The 22,533-nt window shown below is 49.5% G+C and overlaps 1 protein-coding gene across 1 annotated transcript in view; it reads left to right on the top strand.

Annotated features, from left to right (window-relative positions):
• Window positions 1–22,533, top strand: part of LOC122546823 (ankyrin repeat and fibronectin type-III domain-containing protein 1-like) — a 513,035-nt gene that overhangs the window by 442,181 nt on the left and 48,321 nt on the right. The window contains exons 8-10 of the mRNA XM_088000787.1: window positions 15,340–15,550; window positions 20,229–20,423; window positions 21,180–21,293. Coding sequence (XP_087856913.1) covers window positions 15,340–15,550; window positions 20,229–20,423; window positions 21,180–21,293 — 520 coding nt within the window. The remainder of the gene's footprint in view (window positions 1–15,339; window positions 15,551–20,228; window positions 20,424–21,179; window positions 21,294–22,533) is intronic.

Raw genomic sequence — 22,533 nt, forward strand, 5'->3', positions numbered from 1 at the left:
GGCTGGGATTGGGGCTGGGATCTGGGCTGGGATCTGGGCTGGGATCTGGGCTCGGATTGGGGCTGGGATCTGGGATGGGATCTGGGGTGGGATTGGGGCTGGGATCTGGGCTGGGATCTGGGCTGGGATCTGAGCTCGGATTGGGGCTGGGATTGGGGGTGGGATCTGGACTGGGATTGGGGCTGGGACCTGGGCTGGGATCGGGCTGGGATCTGGGCTGGGATTGGGGCTGGGATCTGGGCTGGGATCTGGGGTGGGATCTGGGCTGGGATCAGGCTGGGATCTGGACTGGAACTGGGCAGGGATCTGGCTGGGATTGGAGCTGGGAACTGGACTGGGATCCAAACTGGAATCTGAGCTGGGCAATGGGCTGAAATCGGAGCTGGGATCTGGCTGGGATCTGGGCAGGGTACTGGAATGGGATCTGGAATGGGTTCTGGAATGGGATCTGGGCTGGGATCTGGACTGGAACCTGGGCTGGGATCTGGCTTGGATCTGGGTAGGGATCGGGGCAAGGATCTGGGGTGGGATCGGAGGTAGGATCTGGGCTGGGATCTGGCTGGGATCTGGGCTAGAATCTGGGCTGGGATCTGGACTGGGATCTGGCTAGGATCTGGGCTAGAATCTGGGCTGGGATCTGGACTGGGATCTGGACTGGGATCTGGCTGGGATCTGGGCTGGGATCTGGGCAGGGATCTGGGCTGGAATCTGGGCTGGGATCTGGATTGGGACCGGAGCTAGGATCTGGGCTGGGATCGGAGCTGGGATCAGGGCTGGGATTGGGGCTGGGTTTGGGGCTGGGATCTGAGCTGGGATTGGGGCTGGGATCGGGGCTGGGATCTGGGCTGGGATCGGGGCTGGGATTGGGGCTGGGATCTGGGGCTGGAATTGGCGCTGGGATCTGGGCAGGAATCTGGGCTGGGATCTGGGCTGGGATTGGCACTGGGATTGGGGCTGGGATCTAGGATGGGATCAGGGGAGGGAACTAGGCAGGAATCCGGCATGAATCTGGTAGGAGTCTGGGCAGGGATCTGGCTAGGATTTACGCTGGAATCTGGACTGGGATTTACACTGGAATCTGGACAGATCTGAGCTGGGATCTGGGCTGGGATCTGGCTGGGGTTTATGCTGGGATCTGGACTGGGATCTGAGCTGGGATCTGGACTGGGATCCCAGCCATCGATGCTCCAGGGAAAACAGCCCTAGTCTATTCAGCCTCTCCCTGTAGCTCAAACCCTCCAACCGTAGGAATATCCTTTGCCCTGTGCAGACTGTTCTAGTTGCTTTCCCCCCCCCTTTCATTCTGTATCACCTGAGAGACAAAACTCTTTAGAAACGGACTGTACTCAAGTATAAAGGATATGTGCCAAAGGCAGATATATAGAGTTAGGTCGCAGAACAGCCATGATCTCATAATGGTGGAACAGGGTGGAGGGGCTGAATGGCCTACTCCTGTCCCAATGTTTCAAAATCTTTAAACAAAGAGTTGGAACATGCATTTTCTGGCACAGAGATGGCTGAGACAGAAAGTTGGGTTAATATTGAAAGATGATGGATAAGGGGGAGAATGGAGCACTGGGATTAAGTGCCAATTGTGGATGTATTTGTTTCCGTGGTTGTCACATTGGCTTTCCTCTGAGCAGAAATGTCTCTGACCCTTCATCTTACCCGGCAGTCTGGGTGCTTTCACAAGCTGCAGAGCAAATCTTGACAGAAACATTATACTAATTCATTCAGGAACAAGTGTGGCGAATCTCCAGTCGTGTAGCTTGGCCTTTGTGCCAAATGATTTTCAATAACGTTGTGGTCCACAGGTAACACCATGGTACTTCCCAGAGTAGGCGGCTCACACTCAGGTATGTCGAGTAATTGGAAAAGCTCAGCAGGTCCAGCAGCGTTCATGAAGAGAAATCAAAGTTAATGTTTCGGGACCAGTGACCCTTCCTCATGGCCCACACACCTTGCCTATTCTGAATGTGGGCGGCTCGATGGCACAGTGGTTAGCACTGCTGCCTCACAGCGCCAGAGACCCGGGTTCAATGATGATGGTTTGGAATTGTTCAGAGGTTTTCTTTGTCTTGTGGGATAGGCATCTGTAACTTTGCTCATGTCAGAACAGATTCGACGATCTGAATACTTCGATTCAAAGAACCTACTAGAGGCCTGTGATCAGTGGAGTGTCACAAGGATCGGTGCTGGGTCCACTGCTTTTCATCTTTTATGTAAAAGATATGGATGTGAACATAGGAGGCACAGTTAGTAAGTTTGCAGATGACACCAAAATTGGAGGTGTAGTGGACAGCGAAGAAGGGTTACCTCAGAGTACAACGGGATCTTGACCAGATGGGCCAATGGGCTGAGAAGTGCAGATGGAGTTTAATTCAGATAAATGCGAGGTGCTGCATTTTGGGAAAGCAAATCTTAGCAGGACTTATACACTTAATGATAAGGTCCTAGGGAGTGTTGCTGAACAAAGAGACCTTGGAGTGCAGGTTCATAGCTCCTTGAAAGTGGAGTCGCAGGTAGATAGGATAGTGAAGAAGGTGTTTGGTATGCTTTCCTTTATTGGTCAGAGTATTGAGTACAGGAGTTGGGAGGTCATGTTGCAGCTGTACAGGACATTGGTTAGGCCACTTTTGGAATATTGCATACAATTCTGGTCTCCCTACTATAGGAAGGATGTTGTGAAACTTGAAAGTGTTCAGAAAAGATTTACAAGGATGTTGCCAGGGTTGAAGGATCTGAGCTACAGGGAGAGGCTGAACAGGCTGGGGCTGTTTTCCCTGGAGTGTCGGAGGCTGAGGGGTGACCTTATAAAGGTTTATAAAATTATGAGAGGCATAGATAGGATAAATAGACAAGTCTTTTCCCTGGGGTGGGGGAGTCCAGAACTAGAGGGTATAGGTTTAGGGTGAGAGGGGAAAGATATAAAAGAGACCTAAGAGGCAGGTTTTTCACACAGAGGGTGGTGCGTGTATGGAATGTGCTGCCAGAGGAAGTGGTGGAGGCTGGTACAATTAAACATTTCAAAGGCATCTGGATGGAGTATACAAATAGGAAGGTTTTAGAGGGCTATGGGCCAAGTGTCGGACTATCCCAGGGCTTCCCGTAAACCACCTCAGCAGGAGATTGACCGGTTTTGCTTGAAGGGGTAACCCTCATGTGGAGCAGGGCCAGGGGTAAGACCTTCAACCAACTTAGTTTTAGTTTTGCCAGCTTGTTTTTTAGCAACCACACCAGCCGCGTTTGGATGGTGAGTGCAGGGGAATTGTTCCCTGCAGATCCCCTGGTTAACTTTAGCCACGAAATGTGGCCCATTGTCTGAGCTAATGGTGTCCGGGAGTCCATAGCGGGGAAGTATTTCCCTCAACAATATTTGTACCACTGTTGCAGCCATGTTGTCCCTGTCGGGATTGCGTCAATCCATCCGCTGAAGACATTTACTGTTACCAAACAATACTTATGCCATTGTACCCTGGGTAATTCTATGAAACCTAGTTGTAGAGAGTTAAAAGGCCCACCAGGCAAGGGGGTAGGCCCAGAGCCGCAAGGCATCCCTTTTTCAGCGTTTGTCTTTTTGCAGATCATGCTCTGGCTCGTTTCTCAGTCGTGGTTTCAGGAATCAGGGTGCCACCAGTTTGTAGCAAAGTGCTGACCTTTCCTCCCTTGCGTAGGTGTGTACAGTTATGTACATAATCCACCAAGATTGGTAAAGGTAACAAAGGAACACAGACCTGTTCCACAGTTTAGTATGAGGTGCACCTCATTAGTGACTCACAGTCTGTGTTCCCCTGTCGGGGAATCCCCCTGTCAGTGACATATCTCACCCAGGTCTGGCAAACCCCTCCTCGTACCTTTTTGTAACGAGGTGTTGCTGTGAGCCCAGTGGAACCAGGAAAGTGAGGTGTAAGGCTGCCTGCTTGGCGGCGGCATCTACTTACACGTTGCCCTCGGAGATTCTGTCAGATGCCCCAGTGTGAGCTCAACATTTCATCACTGCTTGGCTGGACGGTAACTGTGAGACCAGCAAAATGTTATGCACAAAAACAGCGTTACTAATAGATTGCCCCGTGAAGGTTAAAAATCCCCGATACTCCCATAAGGTGCCATAGTTGTGGGCTATGCCAAAAGCATAGTGAGAACCCATATAAATATTGGCCAAGCTCCCTTTTACCAGTGAGGGCAAACAGTTCAGCCTTCTGTGTCTCAGAGCCTGCACATTCAACCACTTCAGAATCATAGCAATCGCGTATCCAGAGCATCGCTGACCTGTAGGTGAAATAAAGGAGCTGCCATCCATATGGATAGTGAAGTCTGCATGTTCAAGAGGCAGGTCTGTGGTATCCCGGTCCCAGTGAAATTCCTCAGTACTGGCTGAAGGGCAGCTGAACAAACTGTTTCTGTGTGACCTTCAGAGCACGACTTGGGGTCGTTCTGGCTTTCCCAGTAATAAAGAAGGACTCTCCCCATCGGTGTCTTGGTGATGAAGAAGGGCTCTCCCCATTGGTGTCTTGGTGATAAAGAAGGGCTCTCCCCATTGGTGTCTTGGTGATAAAGAAGGACTCTCCCCATCGGTGTCTTGGTGATAAAGAAGGGCTCTCCCCATTGGTGTCTTGGTGATAAAGAAGGACTCTCCCCATCGGTGTCTTGGTGATAAAGAAGGGCTCTCCCTATCGGTGTCTTGGTGATAAAGAAGGGCTCTCCCCATCGGTGTCTTGGTGATAAAGAAGGACTCTCCCCATCGGTGTCTTGGTGATAAAGAAGGGCTCTCCCCATCGGTGTCTTGGTGATAAAGAAGGACTCTCCCCATCGGTGTCTTGGTGATAAAGAAGGGCTCTCCCCATCGGTGTCTTGGTGATAAAGAAGGACTCTCCCCATCGGTGTCTTGGTGATAAAGAAGGGCTCTCCCCATCGGTGTCTTGGTGATAAAGAAGGACTCTCCCCATCGGTGTCTTGGTGATAAAGAAGGGCTCTCCCCATCGGTGTCTTGGTGATAAAGAAGGACTCTCCCCATCGGTGTCTTGGTGATGAAGAAGGACTCTCCCCATCGGTGTCTTGGTGTTCTCAGACCAGTCCATGTTCTATGTCTGTAGCATGTCCACAACACACGAGGGTTCCTCTTTGAATCTGTCACTTAAATCACCGTAAGTGTGGACTGGTCCCTTTCAGTCACCCTCACCCATTTGTTCCTGCCACTTAGTAACTTCTCCTGGTGACAATATCATACAACAGAGGGCAAACAGACCCCAGGGTGTTACATTGTCCATTTGAATTGTGCACAGGATGTATTGGGCAGTTTTATCTTTAGCGATCCGGAGCCTGATTCATTATCACGATCATCTCTTGCGGTTTCCAGGGGACGTAGACCCAATAATTGGTGGCTCATCTTCCTCATCTGCCTTGGGGTTCAGTAGCTGTCTGATGGGGAGCAGAGTTTTGTGGGGGGGGGGGGGGGGAGTGTGGTGACATGGAGATGATGAACTCCAGTGTAAAAGTAACAAAGTGCTGCTGGTTTCCAGGAGCACATCTTAACCCGATCAGCTCTACAGGGGACTCGGGTACAGCAGCGGAGACAGAGTCATAGGTGATTCAACAGGAGGTACCAGTGTACCCGGGTAACATCCCCATTCCCCCTCTACCTCAGTATCATTCCCTCCCTCCTCAAACAGGGTTGGTGTATCAGACCTGAGCTTGGGATCCCGAAAAGTGCTTAGGTTCTCTCTACAGCTTCGAGATTTTAGCTCCTCTTGTTTATCTTATTCAGCTTTAGCTTCGTTATGCTGTTTCTCCTGTTTTTTTTTAAACATGTCATTAATACATCCAATTTCAACATCTCTATGAGAAGTATTGCCTCCATCTTGTCCAGAAAGAGTAGGGTAACGAATCCCATCAATTCGATTCGTCCTACTCCTAGAGTAAAAATAAAAGGGGCTACCACAGAGAAGGTTATTCAACCCCTAGGTTGGGTTGGGATATCTGGTCGGCATGGACGGGTTGGACCAGAGGGTCTATTTCTGTGCCGTACATCTCTATGAGTCTTGTTTCAGTGCCAGTGCTTTGCATGAGGAGCACAAAGTCTCACTTTCCCCTAATGGTTCCTCACTTGCTGTGGTACCAACATGTTTCCTCATATTGCCATAACCTCTGTCACCAAGTGAACATTAATGAATGCAGCCATGCTTTAGAGTAGCCATGAGGCAATGACACAGATCCCTGACAATGTGGAAAGGTATAAAGTCTTGCCAATTCATTAATTAACTAACTGTGATAATGCAGTTCAGGATAGTACAAATTGTTTTAAAATATTGAGTAATAAGTATATTTAATGAGAGATGGAAACTGAACAAGTGACTAGACATCGCACTGTGAAATAATGAGAACAAACAAACAGCTTTCAAAGTCACAGAAATGATTAAAATCTGCTTAGTGTTGTTTGTGTGAAATTGTAGCAGGATTGTTCAAGTACATGCCTATCCCAATCAGCTGACAGGCTTTTCCCTATCGAGTAGAAGAGTTTCAATAAAAACGAGAAATTCATTTAATCAAAATCCAGTGCTATAACGTAGCAAGTGCACAGTTTCCAACTCTGAACTCCATTATAATCACCTGGTTCTAGTCTTTCAATTTAAATCCCCAATTTGTGTTTTTTCAAGCAGTTCTGATCAGTCATTGCTCATTTATAATGTCCTAGGCTGGGAAAAGACTGCGGCAGCATTAATAAACATCTTGTCAAGATGCTTCATACGCACAAATAACAACTAACCCAAAGACACAGATATTTACAACAGTATCTAAACCTTTGTTACATGACTTTTTTTTGCAAGATAATGTTGAACTGACCCTTCAGTTCTCAGTGAGGAATGGACATTGACATAGAATAAAACTCTGACCAGCACTCCATACTGACAAAAGGACATTAAGTGGAGGTAAATGAGTCCGAAACAAAGATTCAGTATCATTTAACCAATATTGTTGGTTTGGTGTTTCCAGATCCACCTTTATACTCAGTTTTACATATTTTTAATTAAACTATATAAAATTCACTGTAATTCCTCCACTTAATCAACAAATGTTAAAATCTGAGGTGATTTTCCTCAATGTTAGGTTTAGATTAGATTAGATTAGATTACTTTAGATTACTTTACAGTGTGGAAACAGGCCCTTCGGCCCAACAAGTCCACACCAACCCGCCGAAGCGTAACCCACCCATACCCCTACATTTATCCCTTACCTAACACTACGGGCAATTTAGTATGGCCAATTCACCTGACCTGCACATCTTTGGACTGTGGGAGGAAACCGGAGCACCCGGAGGAAACCCACGCAGACACGGGGAGAACGTGCAAACTCCACACAGTCAGTCGCCTGAGGCGGGAATTGAACCCGGGTCTCTGGCGCTGCGAGGCAGCAGTGCTAACCACTGTGCCACCGTGCCGCCCACTATTTTTAGATTTTTTTTGTTAAGGAATGAGCAGATAAGCTTCACAAATCACCAGCATTTTCTGTCCAGACACTAGGACCCTGTTGAGTACGACATGAATAACTTGTAACCCCATGTTGAGAATTGGAAGAGCCCCCCCCCGCCGTGTGGCCGGGACTGACCAAGGCAGTGACCTGGTCCACCCGAGGGTCAGATTGCTCAGCACTGACGGGAACTTTGGGGATACTGAGGGGAATAGGGTGATGGGGTGGTGGGAGGGCCTCACCAAAGAGCCCTCGGGATGCTGTCTGCGCTCTCTTTCATTTTAGGGAACTGATGACCCCCAGCCACCTTCCCAAACACATCCAGGCTTTGGATCACATGACTCCTACCCCACAAAGGGTCTCCGCACCCACCCTCTATAGTTACTCTTGCAACAGGGCCCTTCTGTGTCCTCCGTGAGACAGCAGACCGACACTTGGCCACCCTTCCCAGTGAGACAAGACTTACTTGTCCCCAGGGGCAGCCTCTCTCTGGCATTTTAGAGTTCAGCCCAGCGTTCTGTAAGCAAAGAAAGAACAACCAACAACACAAAACCCACACAGACAGAACCAAACTCTGGCACCCTGGTCAATTGTTTTCATGTGATCGCAATTAAAAGTGCAAAGAGTTTTGGAATCAATTCAGCATTCAAATGGAAGCTTTCACCACACATACCATTACAATCACTCAAAAATCAAACTGCAATCCTGCAGGATATCCTGCAATTTGTGTATGAAAATTTAGTAAAATGACCAATCTCTCAGAGGGGCCTACAACCCCGAGAACCACTTTCCTGATCAGGTATTTTCTCACAGATTGGCCCCTTCCCAACTCCATCGAGGGACTGTCCCATTTTACCTTATGACTCCTTGCTGTGCTATAAACAATTTCCCCGGCCAGATCAACACTGCGGGGTGAGACATTTCCCGAGCCTGCCCTCTTTCCTTATTATATATTCATTTCCACCGGCCAGATCTGAAAGAGGCAGTTCCCCAAACCGAATCCGTCAGGTAGTGATGAGCACTTCCCTGACCGGGGTCCCCAATCCTGATCTTTTTCCGACAGGAACAACACAGAGTAGCCAATGTCACCCCACAGTAATTCCGAGCAATCCGACAAAACTTTCCGACTGTACAAGCTGGTGGTTTGTTCGACCTCTTCCAGGTACCGGTTCCACTGGACGAGGGACAGATTGTGTGGCTGAACACAAGGAGCAGTCTGGGGTAAAATACCCCGGGGGGCGGGGGGGGGGGCACTTACCACTCTGTTCTGTTCAATGCAGACTTTCATGTCACCTACTCAGCTCAGTGAGACGGTCCCTAGGTTGAGATCCGAGTCACAGCCCCAAATGTTGATGTCTATTCTGTTCCACAAATCCAGATGACACAAGTTTCAGTACAATGGTAGATGCTTTATTATTGGACAGTCAGCAAGAGATTCTCAATGTCCCCAAAAGTAGTCACGTGGCTGCTTGTGGTGAATCTCTGCTCCACGAATCTCTGCTCTCCACAGAAAGGCAGTATTTTTTATAGGAATAAGACAAAAGGTCACATGGTTGATTGTCGTTACATTGTCTAAGATAGGCAATTACAATTTTACAAGGCCCGATGAATGTCAATGTCCTGTGAGGACGAGTGAATGGATGACAGGGACTGGTTATTGTTTAGTTTATGATCATACCTTGATGGGAAGACATTAAAATACAAGGTTTTTGCCTGTTCTCAATGGGGGATTCACATCCCTATGATAGTACAGAGGGAAAGCAAGATAATGGGAGCAGGAGGCAGTTTAACAGGGTTGTGGCCAAGGCTAGCAGTCTTGTCTGGGGAGGACAGATACCTTTGCCTGAGGTTGTAGAGGAATCCACATGTAGCTCCACTGGATTCCTACTCCACCATTCAGCCAGCCTCCTCCCGACTGAGATGGTCTGTCTGTTCTGTAAGAGAACAGACATGCAACTGGTACTGCAGGGAGTCTCTTTGGGAGTGGAATGTTTAACCCTTGGGTCCCCAGTATTCCTCGTGGCTTTCTAACTTCCTCACCCCCAGTGGGAGATGGACCACCACTGGTATGCCCTCTGGGTGAGTCTGTAATGTTAGTGCGAAGATTTGTAGCTCGGGTGCTCGTTGTTGTGGATCTGTTCGCCGAGCTGGAAGTTTTTGTTGCAAACGTTTCGTCCCCTGGCTAGGCGACATCATCAGTGCTTGGGAGCCTCCTGCGAAGCGCTTCTTTGATGTTTCCTCCGGTGTTTATAGTGGTCTGTCCCTGCCGCTTCCGGTTGTCAGTTTCAGCTGTCCGCTGTAGTGGTTGGTATATTGGGTCCAGGTCAATGTGTTTGTTGATGGAGTTTGTGGATGAATGCCATGACTCTAGGAATTCCCTGGCTGTTCTCTGTCTGGCTTGCCCTATGGTAGTAGTGTTGTCCCAGTCGAATTCATGTTGCTTGTTGTCTGCGTGTGTGGCTACTAAGGATAGCTGGTCGTGTCGTTTCGTGGCTAGTTGGTGTTCATGGATGCGGATCGTTAGCTGTCTTCCTGTTTGTCCTATATAGTGTTTTGTGCAGTCCTTGCATGGGATTTTGTACACTACATTGGTTTTGCTCATGTTGGGTATCGGGTCCTTCGTTCTGGTGAGTTGTTGTCTGAGCGTGGCTGTAATGTTACTAAAAATTCTGGTCACACTCTCAGTCATAGCAAACAATTTCAGACTTTGGAGAAAGAAAGATCCAGTCCATTCCAAAGTAAAACAGCTGGTATTGATGGGGGAGACCATAGGACCATCACAACTAGAATTCAAACCTTTTTGGATCCAGATAGACCAGCGCGTGGTCAAGGACGGTGTTTTGTTATTGGGAGCAAGAGTGGTTGTCTCGAGCAAAGGTTACCACAAAATACTGACTGAGCTCCAGCCTCATCCAGGAATCTCCGAAATGAAGATATTGGTGAGACATTTCGTCTGGCCTGGACACAGACATAACCACATTGGTGGGGCAGTGCCCAGAATGCCAACAGGGACAGAAATTACTACGGGCAGCCCCCCTCCTCCCCCTACATTCATGGGAATGGCCGGGTAAACCGTGAACTCAATTACACATCGACTGTGCATGTCCCTTCATGCGCCTAGTCATTGTGGACACCCGCCCAAAGTGGTTGGACGTGCACAGAGTTCATTCATCAAACACGGGAATGACGAGAGAAAAACTGCTCGCAACCTTTTCAACATCCAGACTGCTGGAAGTGTTGATCACAAATAACAAGCCATCATTTACCAGCAGGGAAACGGAGAACTTCCTCAGGTTGAATGGGATTTGACCCAAGGACAGCTCCATACCATCCATCACCCAATGGTCGGGCAGAAAGAACAGTCCAAAATGTCCTCAGATTCTAAGATGGACATGACAGAAGTAGCCACCTCAATGCTTTCCCACCAGAAGGAGAGGGTGAAATTCTGCCGAGGTGCTGCTGGTGTATGAGGAGAGCTCCTGTGCACGACAGCCCACCCGTGATGGACGCTGCGTCGGAGGGTCCTGACCCAGTGCGAAAATGCAGCCAGAGCGTCTTCAAGAGAAAGGGCCAGCGATTGTCTGTGGATTCAAAGGGGGTGGGATGTAGGGATTGGAACGAGGTCAGCCAGATGGCCCTCATAGAATATGAGTTCCCTGATTGGGGCTGTTAATCTGGTCCAATCAGGGAGCCCTGGCCGACAGATATAAACAGGACTGTGTCCCTATCCTCCCCTTCACTGTCTGATCATACAGCACTGCCCTTCGATGTGAAGGGCAGTGTTTGTCACTGGCCACCCGGGTGTTTTCCTATCTTCCTGGTGGTGGAAATTGAATAAAGATTTGTGCACTTTGTGTCTTTCACTGTGTCTCCCACCTGCACACACACACACCATGGGTGCTGGGGATAAAATAAGCACTACCGCATTTAGGTGGTAGTTTGGGGGTTAAAAAAAAAACAAAAAAAAACAGGATATTCCGCCCTTTGATGTGAAGGGCAGTGTTTGTCACTGGGCACCCGGGTGTTTTCCTATCTTCCTGGTGGTGGAAATTGAATAAAGATTCGTGCACTTTGTGTCTTTCACTGTGTCTCACACGTATACACACACACACCATGGGTGCTGGGGATAAAATAAGCACTACCGCACTTAGGTGGTAGTGTGGGGGTTATAAAAATAAACCAAAAAAAATAAAAAAAATAAAAAAATAAACAGGACTGTGCTCAGTTGTGCGGAGGGATCCCGTCCGCGCTCACCCCAGCCCGGACGGAATTTCACATTGGCCCCAAGGTCCCGTACTTCCCGCGGGAGCCTGTGCCCCACAACCTGAGCCGCCTCCGGAATTCTAATTTTGTTCCCTTTAAGGGGGTAAAAAGGAGGGCCCTGTATCGACTGCTGCTGCACACCGTCCATCTCTTCTCCCTCATCCACCGTCCGGACATGCCTTGGCGTGCCCATTTGCCACCGGGTGGTGGGGATCCCCAGTGGAGGGCTCTCTACGCGGGAGTCCTCCCCCTTTCTCTCGGGGATCTGGGGTGGAGGGTGCTGTATGCAGCAGTCCCCTGCAACCGCAGATTGCGGTGGTTCACGGACTCCCAGCCCAACTGCTTGTTCTGTGGCACTGTGGAGTCTGTGGACCACGTGTATATTGGGTGTGGGCGTTTGCACTCCCTTTTTGATTTTCTGAAAAACCTTCTCCTCTGTTTTTGGCTGCACTTCAGTCCCACGCTCCTGATCTTTGGGCACCCGGTACGGAGGAAGGAGGGCAGGTCTGAAGACCTCCTTGTGGGTCTGCTCCTGGACCTGGCCATAAACCGGTCCAGGCAGTGGGCCCTGGAGGGGGTCGTTAGGGCCGACTGCCTGCCCCTCTTCCGCGGTTACGTTAGGGCCTGGGTCCTCGGAGAAGGAGCACACGGTGTCCACCAACACCCTGGAGTTGTTCAGGGAGAGGTGGGCACCGCAGGGAGTGGAGTGCATCATTTCTCCCTCCACACCCAATATATACGTGGTCCACGGACTCCACAGCACCACAGAACAAGCAGTTGGGCTGGGAGTCTGTGAAACACTGCAACCTGCGGTTGCAGGGGATCACTGCGTGCAGCACCCTCCACCCCAGATCCCCGAGAGAAAGGGGGAGGACTCCCACGTAGAGAGCCCTCCACTGGGGATTCCCACCGCCCGGTGGCAAATGGGCACGCCAAGGCGTGTCCGGATGGTGAATGAAGGAGAAGAGGTGGACGGTGTGCAGCAGCAGTCTATATAGGGCCCGCATTTTTTGATTTAGTCCCTACCCTGCCCTTCACTGTTTTGATCACACAGGACTGCCCTTTGATGTGAAGGGCAGTGTTTGTCACTGGCCACCTGGGTGTTTTCCTATCTTCCTGGTGGTGGAAATTGAATAAAGATTCGTGCACCTTAAAAAAAAAGAAAAAGAAAGAGAACAAAAAGGAAAGAAAACAAAGTACTGTCAGAGATACTGATAACTCTAATAACTGACTCTGTATAAGGCAATATCATGGGTAAAGAAAGGCTGACTTGATGATTGGATCCTGGCCTCTGTGGAGTTATTTCAAAGAGAAAACTAGAGAGAGAAAGAGAGACCTCGCTCTCTCCATTTCACACTCTGACCTCCCTCTCTTCTCTGAATTGGTCAGAGCATACTGTTGGTGCAAGTAAATTGACAGCATTTCTCCCATCTTTATGAACCTCATAACCATTATCGAGGGGTCAGTTAGTCAGTCACACAGAGACAGGGCCACACTATCGAGGGGTCAGTTAGTCAGTCACACAGAGACAGGGCCGCACTATCGAGGGGTCAGTCAGTCAGTCACACAGAGACAGGGCCACACTATCGAGGGGTCAGTTAGTCAGTCACACAGAGACAGGGCCACACTGGTGAGGGGTCAGTCAGTCACACAGAGACAGGGCCGCACTATCGAGGGGTCAGTCAGTCAGTCATACAGAGACAGGGCCGCATTATCGAGGGGTCAGTCAGTCAGTCCCACAGAGACAGGGCCGCACTATCGAGGGGTCAGTCAGTCAGTCCCACAGAGACAGGGCCACACTATCAAGGGGTCAGTCAGTCAGTCCCACAGAGACAGGGCCACACTATCAAGGGGTCAGTCAGTCAGTCACACAGAGACAGGGCCGCACTATCGAAGGGTCAGTCAGTCAGTCATACAGAGACAGGGCCACACTGGTGAGGGGTCACTCAGTCACACAGAGACAGGGCCACACTGGTGAGGGGTCAGTCAGTCACACAGACACAGGACCGCACTATCGAGGGGTCAGTCAGTCACACAGAGACAGGGCTGCACTATCGAGGGGTCAGTCAGTCACACAGAGACAGGGCCGCACTATCGAGGGGTCAGTCAGTCACACAGAGACAGGGCCGCACTGGTGAGGGGTCAGTCAGTCACACAGAGACAGGGCCTCACTGGTGAGGGGTCACTCAGTCAGTCAGTCACACAGAGACAGGGCCGCACTGGTAAGGGGTCAGTCAGTCAGTCACACAGAGACAGGACCACACTGGTGAGGGGTCAGTCAGTCACACAGAGACAGGACCACACTGGTGAGGGGTCAGTCAAGTCACACAGAGACAGGGCCGCACTGGTGAGGGGTCAGTCAGTCACACAGAGACAGGGCCACACTGGTGAGGGGTCACTCAGTCAGTCAGTCACACAGAGACAGGGCCACACTGGTAAGGGGTCAGTCAGTCACACAGAGACAGGACCACACTGGTGAGGGGTCAGTCAGTCACACAGAGACAGGACCACACTGGTGAGGGGTCAGTCAGTCACACAGAGACAGGCCCGCACTGGTGAGGGGTCAGTCAGTCACACAGAGACAGGGCCGCACTGTCGAGGGGTCAGTCAGTCACACAGTGACAGGACCATACTGGTGAGGGGTCAGTCAGTCACACAGAGACAGGACCACACTGGTGAGGGGTCAGTCAGTCACACAGAGACAGGACCACTCTGGTGAGGGGTCAGTCAGTCACACAGAGACAGGGCCGCACTATCGAGGGGTCAGTCAGTCACACAGAGACAGGACCACACTGGTGAGGGGTCAGTCAGTCACACAGAGACAGGGCCACACTATCGAGGTGTCAGTCAGTCAGTCACACAGAGACAGGACCACACTATCGAGGGGTCAGTCAGTCAGTCCCACAGAGATAGGACCACACTGGTGAGGGGTCAGTCAGTCCCACAGAGACAGGGCCGGACTGGTGAGGGGTCAGTCAGTCACACAGTGACAGGACCACACTGGTGAGGGGTCAGTCAGTCACACAGAGACAGGGCCGGACTGGTGAGGGGTCAGTCAGTCACACAGAGACAGGACCACACTGGTGAGGGGTCAGTCAGTCACACAGAGACAGGACCACTCTGGTGAGGGGTCAGTCAGTCACACAGAGACAGGGCCGCACTATCGAGGGGTCAGTCAGTCACACAGAGACAGGACCACACTGGTGAGGGGTCAGTCAGTCACACAGAGACAGGGCCACACTATCGAGGTGTCAGTCAGTCAGTCACACAGAGACAGGACCACACTATTGAGGTGTCAGTCAGTCAGTCACACAGAGACAGGGCCGGACTGGTGAGGGGTCAGTCAGTCACACAGTGACAGGACCACACTGGTGAGGGGTCAGTCAGTCACACAGAGACAGGGCCGGACTGGTGAGGGGTCAGTCAGTCACACAGTGACAGGACCACACTGGTGAGGGGTCAGTCAGTCACACAGGGACAGGACCACACTGGTGAGGGGTCAGTCAGTCACACAGAGACAGGGCCGGACTGGTGAGGGGTCAGTCAGTCACACAGTGACAGGGCCACACTGGTCTTAATGGGTAATGACTATTCTCCGGTGCTGTCTTTCAGAGTTCCCAGTGTAGTGAGGTGATGTTTGAAGCTGTCGAGCAGCAGGATCTCGATACTGTGCAGTTGCTGCTCCGTCACTACAGTGTGCATGAGCTGGATCTGAACACTCCCAATCGGGACGGTCTAACGCCATTGGACATCGCTATCATGACCAATCAGGTGGCTGTTGCTCGGAGTCTCCTGAGGGCTGGAGCCAATGAGAGTCCGCACTGTGAGTCAATCCTTTTGTTCATTGTCCTTCTGCTTGAAGCTGTAATTCCTTCAATTTGTTCTTTTTGAGATTTTGAGAAAGGATTAGAGTCATAGAGATGTACAGCACGGAAACAGACCCTTTGGTCCAACCCGTCCATGCCGACCAGATATCCCAACCCAATCTAGTCCCACCTGCCAGCATCCGGCCCATATCCCTCCAAACCCTTCCTATTCATATACCCATCCAGATGACTCTGAAATTTGCAATTGTACCAGCCTCCATCACATCCTCTGGCAGCTATTCCATACACATACCATCCTCTGCGTGAAAAAGCTGCCCTTAGTTCCTTTTTATATCATTTCCCTTCTCACCTATGCCCACTAGTTCTACCACAGGGTAAAATCTTTGCCTATTAACCGTATCCATGACCCTCATGAATTTATAAACCTCTATAAGGTCACCCCTCAGCCTCCGACACTCCAGGGAAAACAGCCCCAGCCTATTCAGCCTCTCCCTGTAGCTCAAATCCTCTAACCCTGACAACATCCTTGTAAATCTTTTCTGAACCCTTTCAAGTTTCACAACATCCTTCCAATAGGAAGGAGACCAGAACTGCATGCAATATTCCAACAGTGGCCTAACCAATGTCCTGTACAGCCGCAACATGACCTCCCAACTCCTGTACTCAATACTCTGACCATACCAAATGCCTTCTTCACTATCCTATCTAACTGCGACTCCACTTTCAAGGAGCTATGAACCTGTACTCCAAGGTCTCTTTGTTCAGCAACACTCCCTAGGACCTTATCATTAAGTGTATAAGTCCTACTAAGATTTGCTTTCCCAAAATGCAGCACCTCACATTTATCTAAATTAAACTCCATCTGCCACTTCTCAGCCCATTGGCCCATCTGGTCCAGATCCTGTGGTAATCTGAGGTAACCCTCTTCGCTGTCCACTACACCTCCAATTTTGGTGCAAACTTACTAACCATTCCTCTTATGCTCACATCTACATTATTTATATAAATGAAGAAAAGCAGTGGACCCAGCACCGACCCCTGTGGCACTCCACTGGTCACAGGCCTCCAGTCCGAAAAACAACCCTCCACCACCACCCTCTGTCTTCTTCCTTTGAGCCAGTTCTGTATCCAAATGGCTAGTTCTCCCTGTATTCCATGAGATCTAACCTTGCTCACCAGTCTCCCATGGGGAACCAGTGTATTTGAAGCTAGACAGACTATTACGTAGGGCCCAGTAGCCTGCAGGCAAGAAGACCATGTACATGTGCTACACCCAGTTCCAACTGAACACAGAAGGTGGGAAAGCCTGGCAGTTGGCTATCAATTGTTAACATTCCTGATGAAGGGCTTTTGCCCAAAATGTTGATTTTCCTGACCCTTGGATGCTGCCTGACCTGCTGTGCTTTTCCAGCACCGCTCTGATCTTTCCTCTAACCTCCAGCATCTGCAGTCCTCACTTTCACCTATCAATCATTAACACTCCTACCCTCCCCTCTACTTGACCCTGTTACCTCTTTCTCCCACCTCGACCAAGCCTAAACACTTAGCTAGCTTGTTTGCCACCTTGAGCCCTGGCACCTGATCCTCATACTAACTTTACATCCATAGTCTTTCACAGGGAGGTGTTGAAGTGCCTCTGTGATGGCTCATCTTTAAAATGATAAAATCTGGTAACTGATAGCTGTGAGACAGTGGGCATGGTTTGGTTCGATCCGAGGGGCCTGACAGAATGCAAGTACAGCTCAATGTTTCTGAAAGAGCCCTGATCAAATCTCCTGTCAGGGACATAGAGCTCTTTCATTACATAAAAAAAGCAGGGTAACAATCTGTGAGTGATTGCCATCGCGGAGATGATCTGACCCATTGACTTTATATCTGTCCTCTAAGGGGAATACCCACCCAGACATTCATAACCTTTACAGTAGCACAGTCACAATGAAAAGTCATTGTCCAGAAACATTAACCCCACACCTCTCCACAGATGCTGCTTGACCTGCTGTGTTTTTCTAGCCTTTTCTGTTCTTATTCGATAATTATTATTCCATTGCAGATCAAATGCAGCTCAAAAAAGTGCTCAAGATCCCATCAATAACATCTGGCTTCCTTTCTCTCACAACAGCGGTCTTGCCTGGGAGGCAGTGAATCAGTAACAGGCAAACAGTTCATCAGAATAGCAACGCAGTACATGTAATAGCAAAGCCTTTACTTGAGGGAAAAGCTGTGGTATTGTGTGAATGCCAAACATTTGGAACACAGGACAAGTCCTGTGAATGCTATGGTGCATTTTTACAGGACCTTACTGAGGTCAGTGGCCAGACCAAGCAGAGTTGTTGCACGGTTTACGTAATTAGATTAGATTGCTTACAGTGTGGAAACAGGCCCTTCGGCCCAACAAGTCCACACTGACCCGCCGAAGTACAACCCACCCATACCTGCTGTGGTTCTGTTCGCCGAGTTGGAAGTTCGCCGAGCTACAGCGGACAGCTGAAACTGACAACCGGAAGCGGCAGGGACAGGCCACTATAAATGCCGGAGGAAACACCACAGAAGCGCTTCACAGGAGGCTCCCAAGCACTGAGGATGTCACCTAGACAGGGGACGAAATGTTTGCAACAAAAACTTCCAGCTCGGCGAACAGAACCACAACAACGAGCACCCGAGCTACAAATCTTCTCACAAACTTTGAAAACCCATACCCCTACATTTACCCCTTCACCTAACACTACAGGCAATTTAGCATGGCCAATTCACCTAACCTGCACATCTTTGGACTGTGGGAGGAAACCGGAGCACCCGGAGGAAACCCACGCAGACACGGGGAGAACGTGCAAACTCTACACAGACAGTTGCCCGAGGCGGGAATTGAATCCGGGTCTCTGGCGCTGTGAGGCGCCATACATCAAATGGGCTTCAGCACCCCATAATGCAGGGAGCTGGCACCTGATACATGGCAGTGTGCTAAAGACATAAAAAAAAATTTACTTGTCCCCACATACCCATGAGCTGGTGATGGCTTTTCCACACTATCAGATATCCATCAAATACTGCCTGTGAATTGTGCCACATAGGATAGGAGCAGGCTATTCAGCTAATCAAGCCACATTTGTGGATCACCATCTTTGGATCTGTTTCTTATTCATTCTGTCAGAATGCCTAACTGGATTGGTCAGTATTAAATTTAAAATTGCCATTTCTTGGCCCAGTCACTTGAAAGATAAAAAGATTCCTCATGTTTATACAGGATAACATCTAAACATTACTGATTGAAAATAAATTCTCAAACACAGATGAAGTTAATGAGGACCTTAGCGATAGAGTCGTAGTTTTTATTCAATAAGGGCTGGCTGCGTTGAAATTTGGGATATGTGGTCTTGGCTGAGGCTGACAACACAATTCAATAATAGGTAAAAATATTGAAAGGCCTGGATCTGGTTGCTATTGCATCGCCAGTTTAATTCAATACTTTGGAGAGGCCTTTAATTGCCGCTGGGCAGTGGGAATGACAGCCCTTAACATCAAAGCTGCATTGACCAAGTGTGGCGTCAAGGAGCCCTGGCAAAACTGGAATCAATGGGTATTGGGGTGGGGGGGCAAACACCACTGGTTAGAGTCATACCTCTGGAAGATAGTTGGGGTTGTTGGTGATCAGTCATCTCAGCTCCTGGGCATCTCTGCAGGAGTTCCTCAGGGTAGTGTCCCAGGCCCAACCATCTATAGCTGCTTCATCAATGACCTTCCCTCCATCATAAGGTCAGAAGTGGGGATGTTCGCTGATGATTGCACAATGTTCAGCAATTCCTCAGATACTGAAGCAATCCATGTTCAAATGTGACAAGATCTGGACAATATCTAAGCTTGGGCTGACCAGTGGCAAATAACATTCAGGCTACAAAAATGCTAAGCAATGACCATCTCCAAGATCATCCCTTGACATTCAATGGCATCACTGAATCCCCCACTGTTGACATCCAGGGGGTTACCATTGACCAGAAACTCAACTGGCCTTGCCACATAAACACAGCGGCTACAAGACCAGGTCAGAGGCTGGGAATACTGCGGTGAGTAACTGACCTCCTGGCTCCCGAAGGCCTGTCCACCATCTACAAGGTACATGTCAGGAATATGATGGAATACTCGCCTGGATGGAGGCAGCTCCAACAACATTCAGGAAGTTTGACACCATCCAGGATAAAGCAACCCACCTGATTGGCACCACATCCACAAACATCCCCTCCCTCCACCACCAGCGCTCAGTAGCAGCAGTGTGTACCATCTACAAGGTGCACTGCAAAAATTCACCAAAGATCCTCAGACAGCACCTTCCAAACCCACAGCCACTTCCATCTAGAAGGACAAGGGCAGCAGATACATGGGGACAGCAGCCCCTGCAAGTTCCCCTTGAAGCTGTTGGAAATATATCAACATTTCTTCACTGTTGCCAGGTCAAAGTCCTGGAATTCTCTCCCTAAGGGCAGTGTGGGTCAACCCACAGCAGGTGGACTGCAGCTGTTCAAGAAGGCAGCTCACCCCCACCTTCTCAAGGGGGCAACTAGGGACGGGGGAATAAATACTGGGCCCAGCTGGTGAGAACCATGTCCCATATGCAAAAGAAACACTCCCCAAGTGAGAATTGATTTCTGTTAAATGTAATGCGATGTTTTGCTTTGTTGCCAGTTATTAATGTGGATAGCAGAGACAGGCACCTAACTAACCTCATCCGGCAGGCAGAGGAGCTTTTGAATGACCTGTCCTCTGAGAGGCTGAGCAACTCACTCAGCCACAACAACGCAGAGAAACAGAAACAACGTCGAGCCTGCGAGTCACGATACAAACTGTACAAACAAATGAAAGCACAGGTTACAACAGCAAGTAAGAGTCTCCTCAACAGAACGATCAGAGCAATAATGGATCCCCAAGAGGGAGATACAGACTGGAATCTAATCGAGGGGTCGGGCTGGTTTATATACAGAATAACAGATACCCGGGAGGGAGTTACAAACTGGAAACTAATCGAGGGGTTCAGGGTGGTTTATATACAGAATAACAGACACCTGGGAGGGAGTTACAGACTGGAATCTAATCGAGGGGCTCAGGGTGGTTTTTATACAGAATAAGAGACACCTGGGAGGGAGTTACAGACTGGAAACTAATCGAGGGGCTCAGGGTGGTTTTTATACAGAATAACAGACACCTGGGAGGGAGTTACAGACTGGAAACTAATCGAGGGGCTCAGGGTGGTTTTTATACAGAATAACAGACACCTGGGAGGGAGTTACAGACTGGAATCTAATCGAGGGGCTCAGGGTGGTTTTTATACAGAATAACAGATACCTGGGAGGGAGTTACAGACTGGAATCTAATCGAGGGGTTCAGGGTGGTTTATATACAGAATAACAGATACCCGGGGGGGGGGGTATTACAGACTGGAAACTAATCGAGGGGTTTGGGGTGGTTTATATACAGAATAACAGACACCTGGAAGGGAGTTACAGACTGGAATCTAATCGAGGGGTTTGGGGTGGGGGTTATGTACAGAATAACAGAAATCCAGGAGGGAGTTACAGACTGAGCTCTGGGCTCTCAGTCAGTCTGGGAGGATATTAGCTTTGTTGTTGTGTTTTGCAGTGGTCCCTGGCCCTCCAACTAATGTGTGTCTCACTGTGACAAGCAGTACCTCACTGACCGTTACATTCGAGGAGCCACTGAGTGTGAACCCCGCTCTGATCACCAGATACAAAGGTATTTCTCTCTTCCCATCACTCTGTGTCCAAGAAGTATCATGTGGCAGCCCTCAGTGCCCCTTCAGCTGGGCCGTGTTTCAGTGTGTGTGAATTAGATGGTGAGACACTCATCATCTGCCTTGTGTTCTGTTCGCCTGGTCTGTTTTAGTGTTAGGTCAGGAACAATATTCTTCTGGAATCCTTCAAAATCAAATAGTAATCTCTCATTTGAGATGTTGTCTAGGTGTTTCTGCCTGAGGAGTAGAGTCTAGGAGGGCTGCATTGTAGCAAGAACACATGCACCTTGTGATGCTGGAGAATCTGATCACAGCAAGTGGACCATGTGGTGGCTGTCACCTCCATTATTAACCAATGGTTGTGCTGACTGACACACCAGGCACCCAATGGTTGTGCTGACTGACACACCAGGCACCCAATGGTTGTGCTGACTGACACACCAGGCACCCAATGGTTGTGCTGACTGACACACCAGGCACCCAATGGTTGTGCTGACTGACACACCAGGCACCCAATGGTTGTGCTGACTGACACACCAGGCACCCAATGGTTGTGCTGACTGACACACCAGGCACCCAATGGTTGTGCTGACTGACACACCAGGCACCCAATGGTTGTGCTGACTGACACATCAGGCACCCAATGGTTGTGCTGACTGACACACCAGGCACCCAATGGTTGTGCTGACTGACACACCAGGCACCCAATGGTTGTGCTGACTGACACACCAGGCACCCATTGGCCAGAGGCTGACTTTAGATATTCCACATTGGGATGATGATGTCAGAGTGTTACTTTCACAGGGACTCTGAGATAACTGGGGCTGGATGTATTTGAAATTACATTTGAAGATTGAGCTAGAATCTGACAGAGAGTCTGTGTCACATCACCTTGGCAAGATAATCCCACTGACAGGGAGTGAGCTGAGGGGGTCACGGAGTGACAGAGAGTTGCTGCTGAGTTTAGCCATTGCTGGGGCTCATAGTGTTATCAAATCAGACAGCAGCACGTACACATTGATCACTTTCTGCTCTTTCCCCATCTCTCATTGCAGCTATTTCCTCTCAATATTTCTCCAATTCCTTTTGTGAAAGTTCCCATTAAAGCTCCTTCTGTCTCCCTGTCAGTCATGTGTTCCTAACCATGACAATCCCCTGCTTCAAGGAGAAAGTGAGGTCTGCAGATGCTGGAGATCAGAGTTGAAAATGTGTTGCTGGAAAAGCGCAGCAGGTCAGGCAGCA

Source organism: Chiloscyllium plagiosum, unplaced genomic scaffold, assembly GCF_037043375.1.
Source record: "Chiloscyllium plagiosum isolate Xiang-an unplaced genomic scaffold, Cpla_swu_hap1 HiC_scaffold_25, whole genome shotgun sequence".
Lineage (NCBI taxonomy): Eukaryota > Metazoa > Chordata > Chondrichthyes > Orectolobiformes > Hemiscylliidae > Chiloscyllium > Chiloscyllium plagiosum.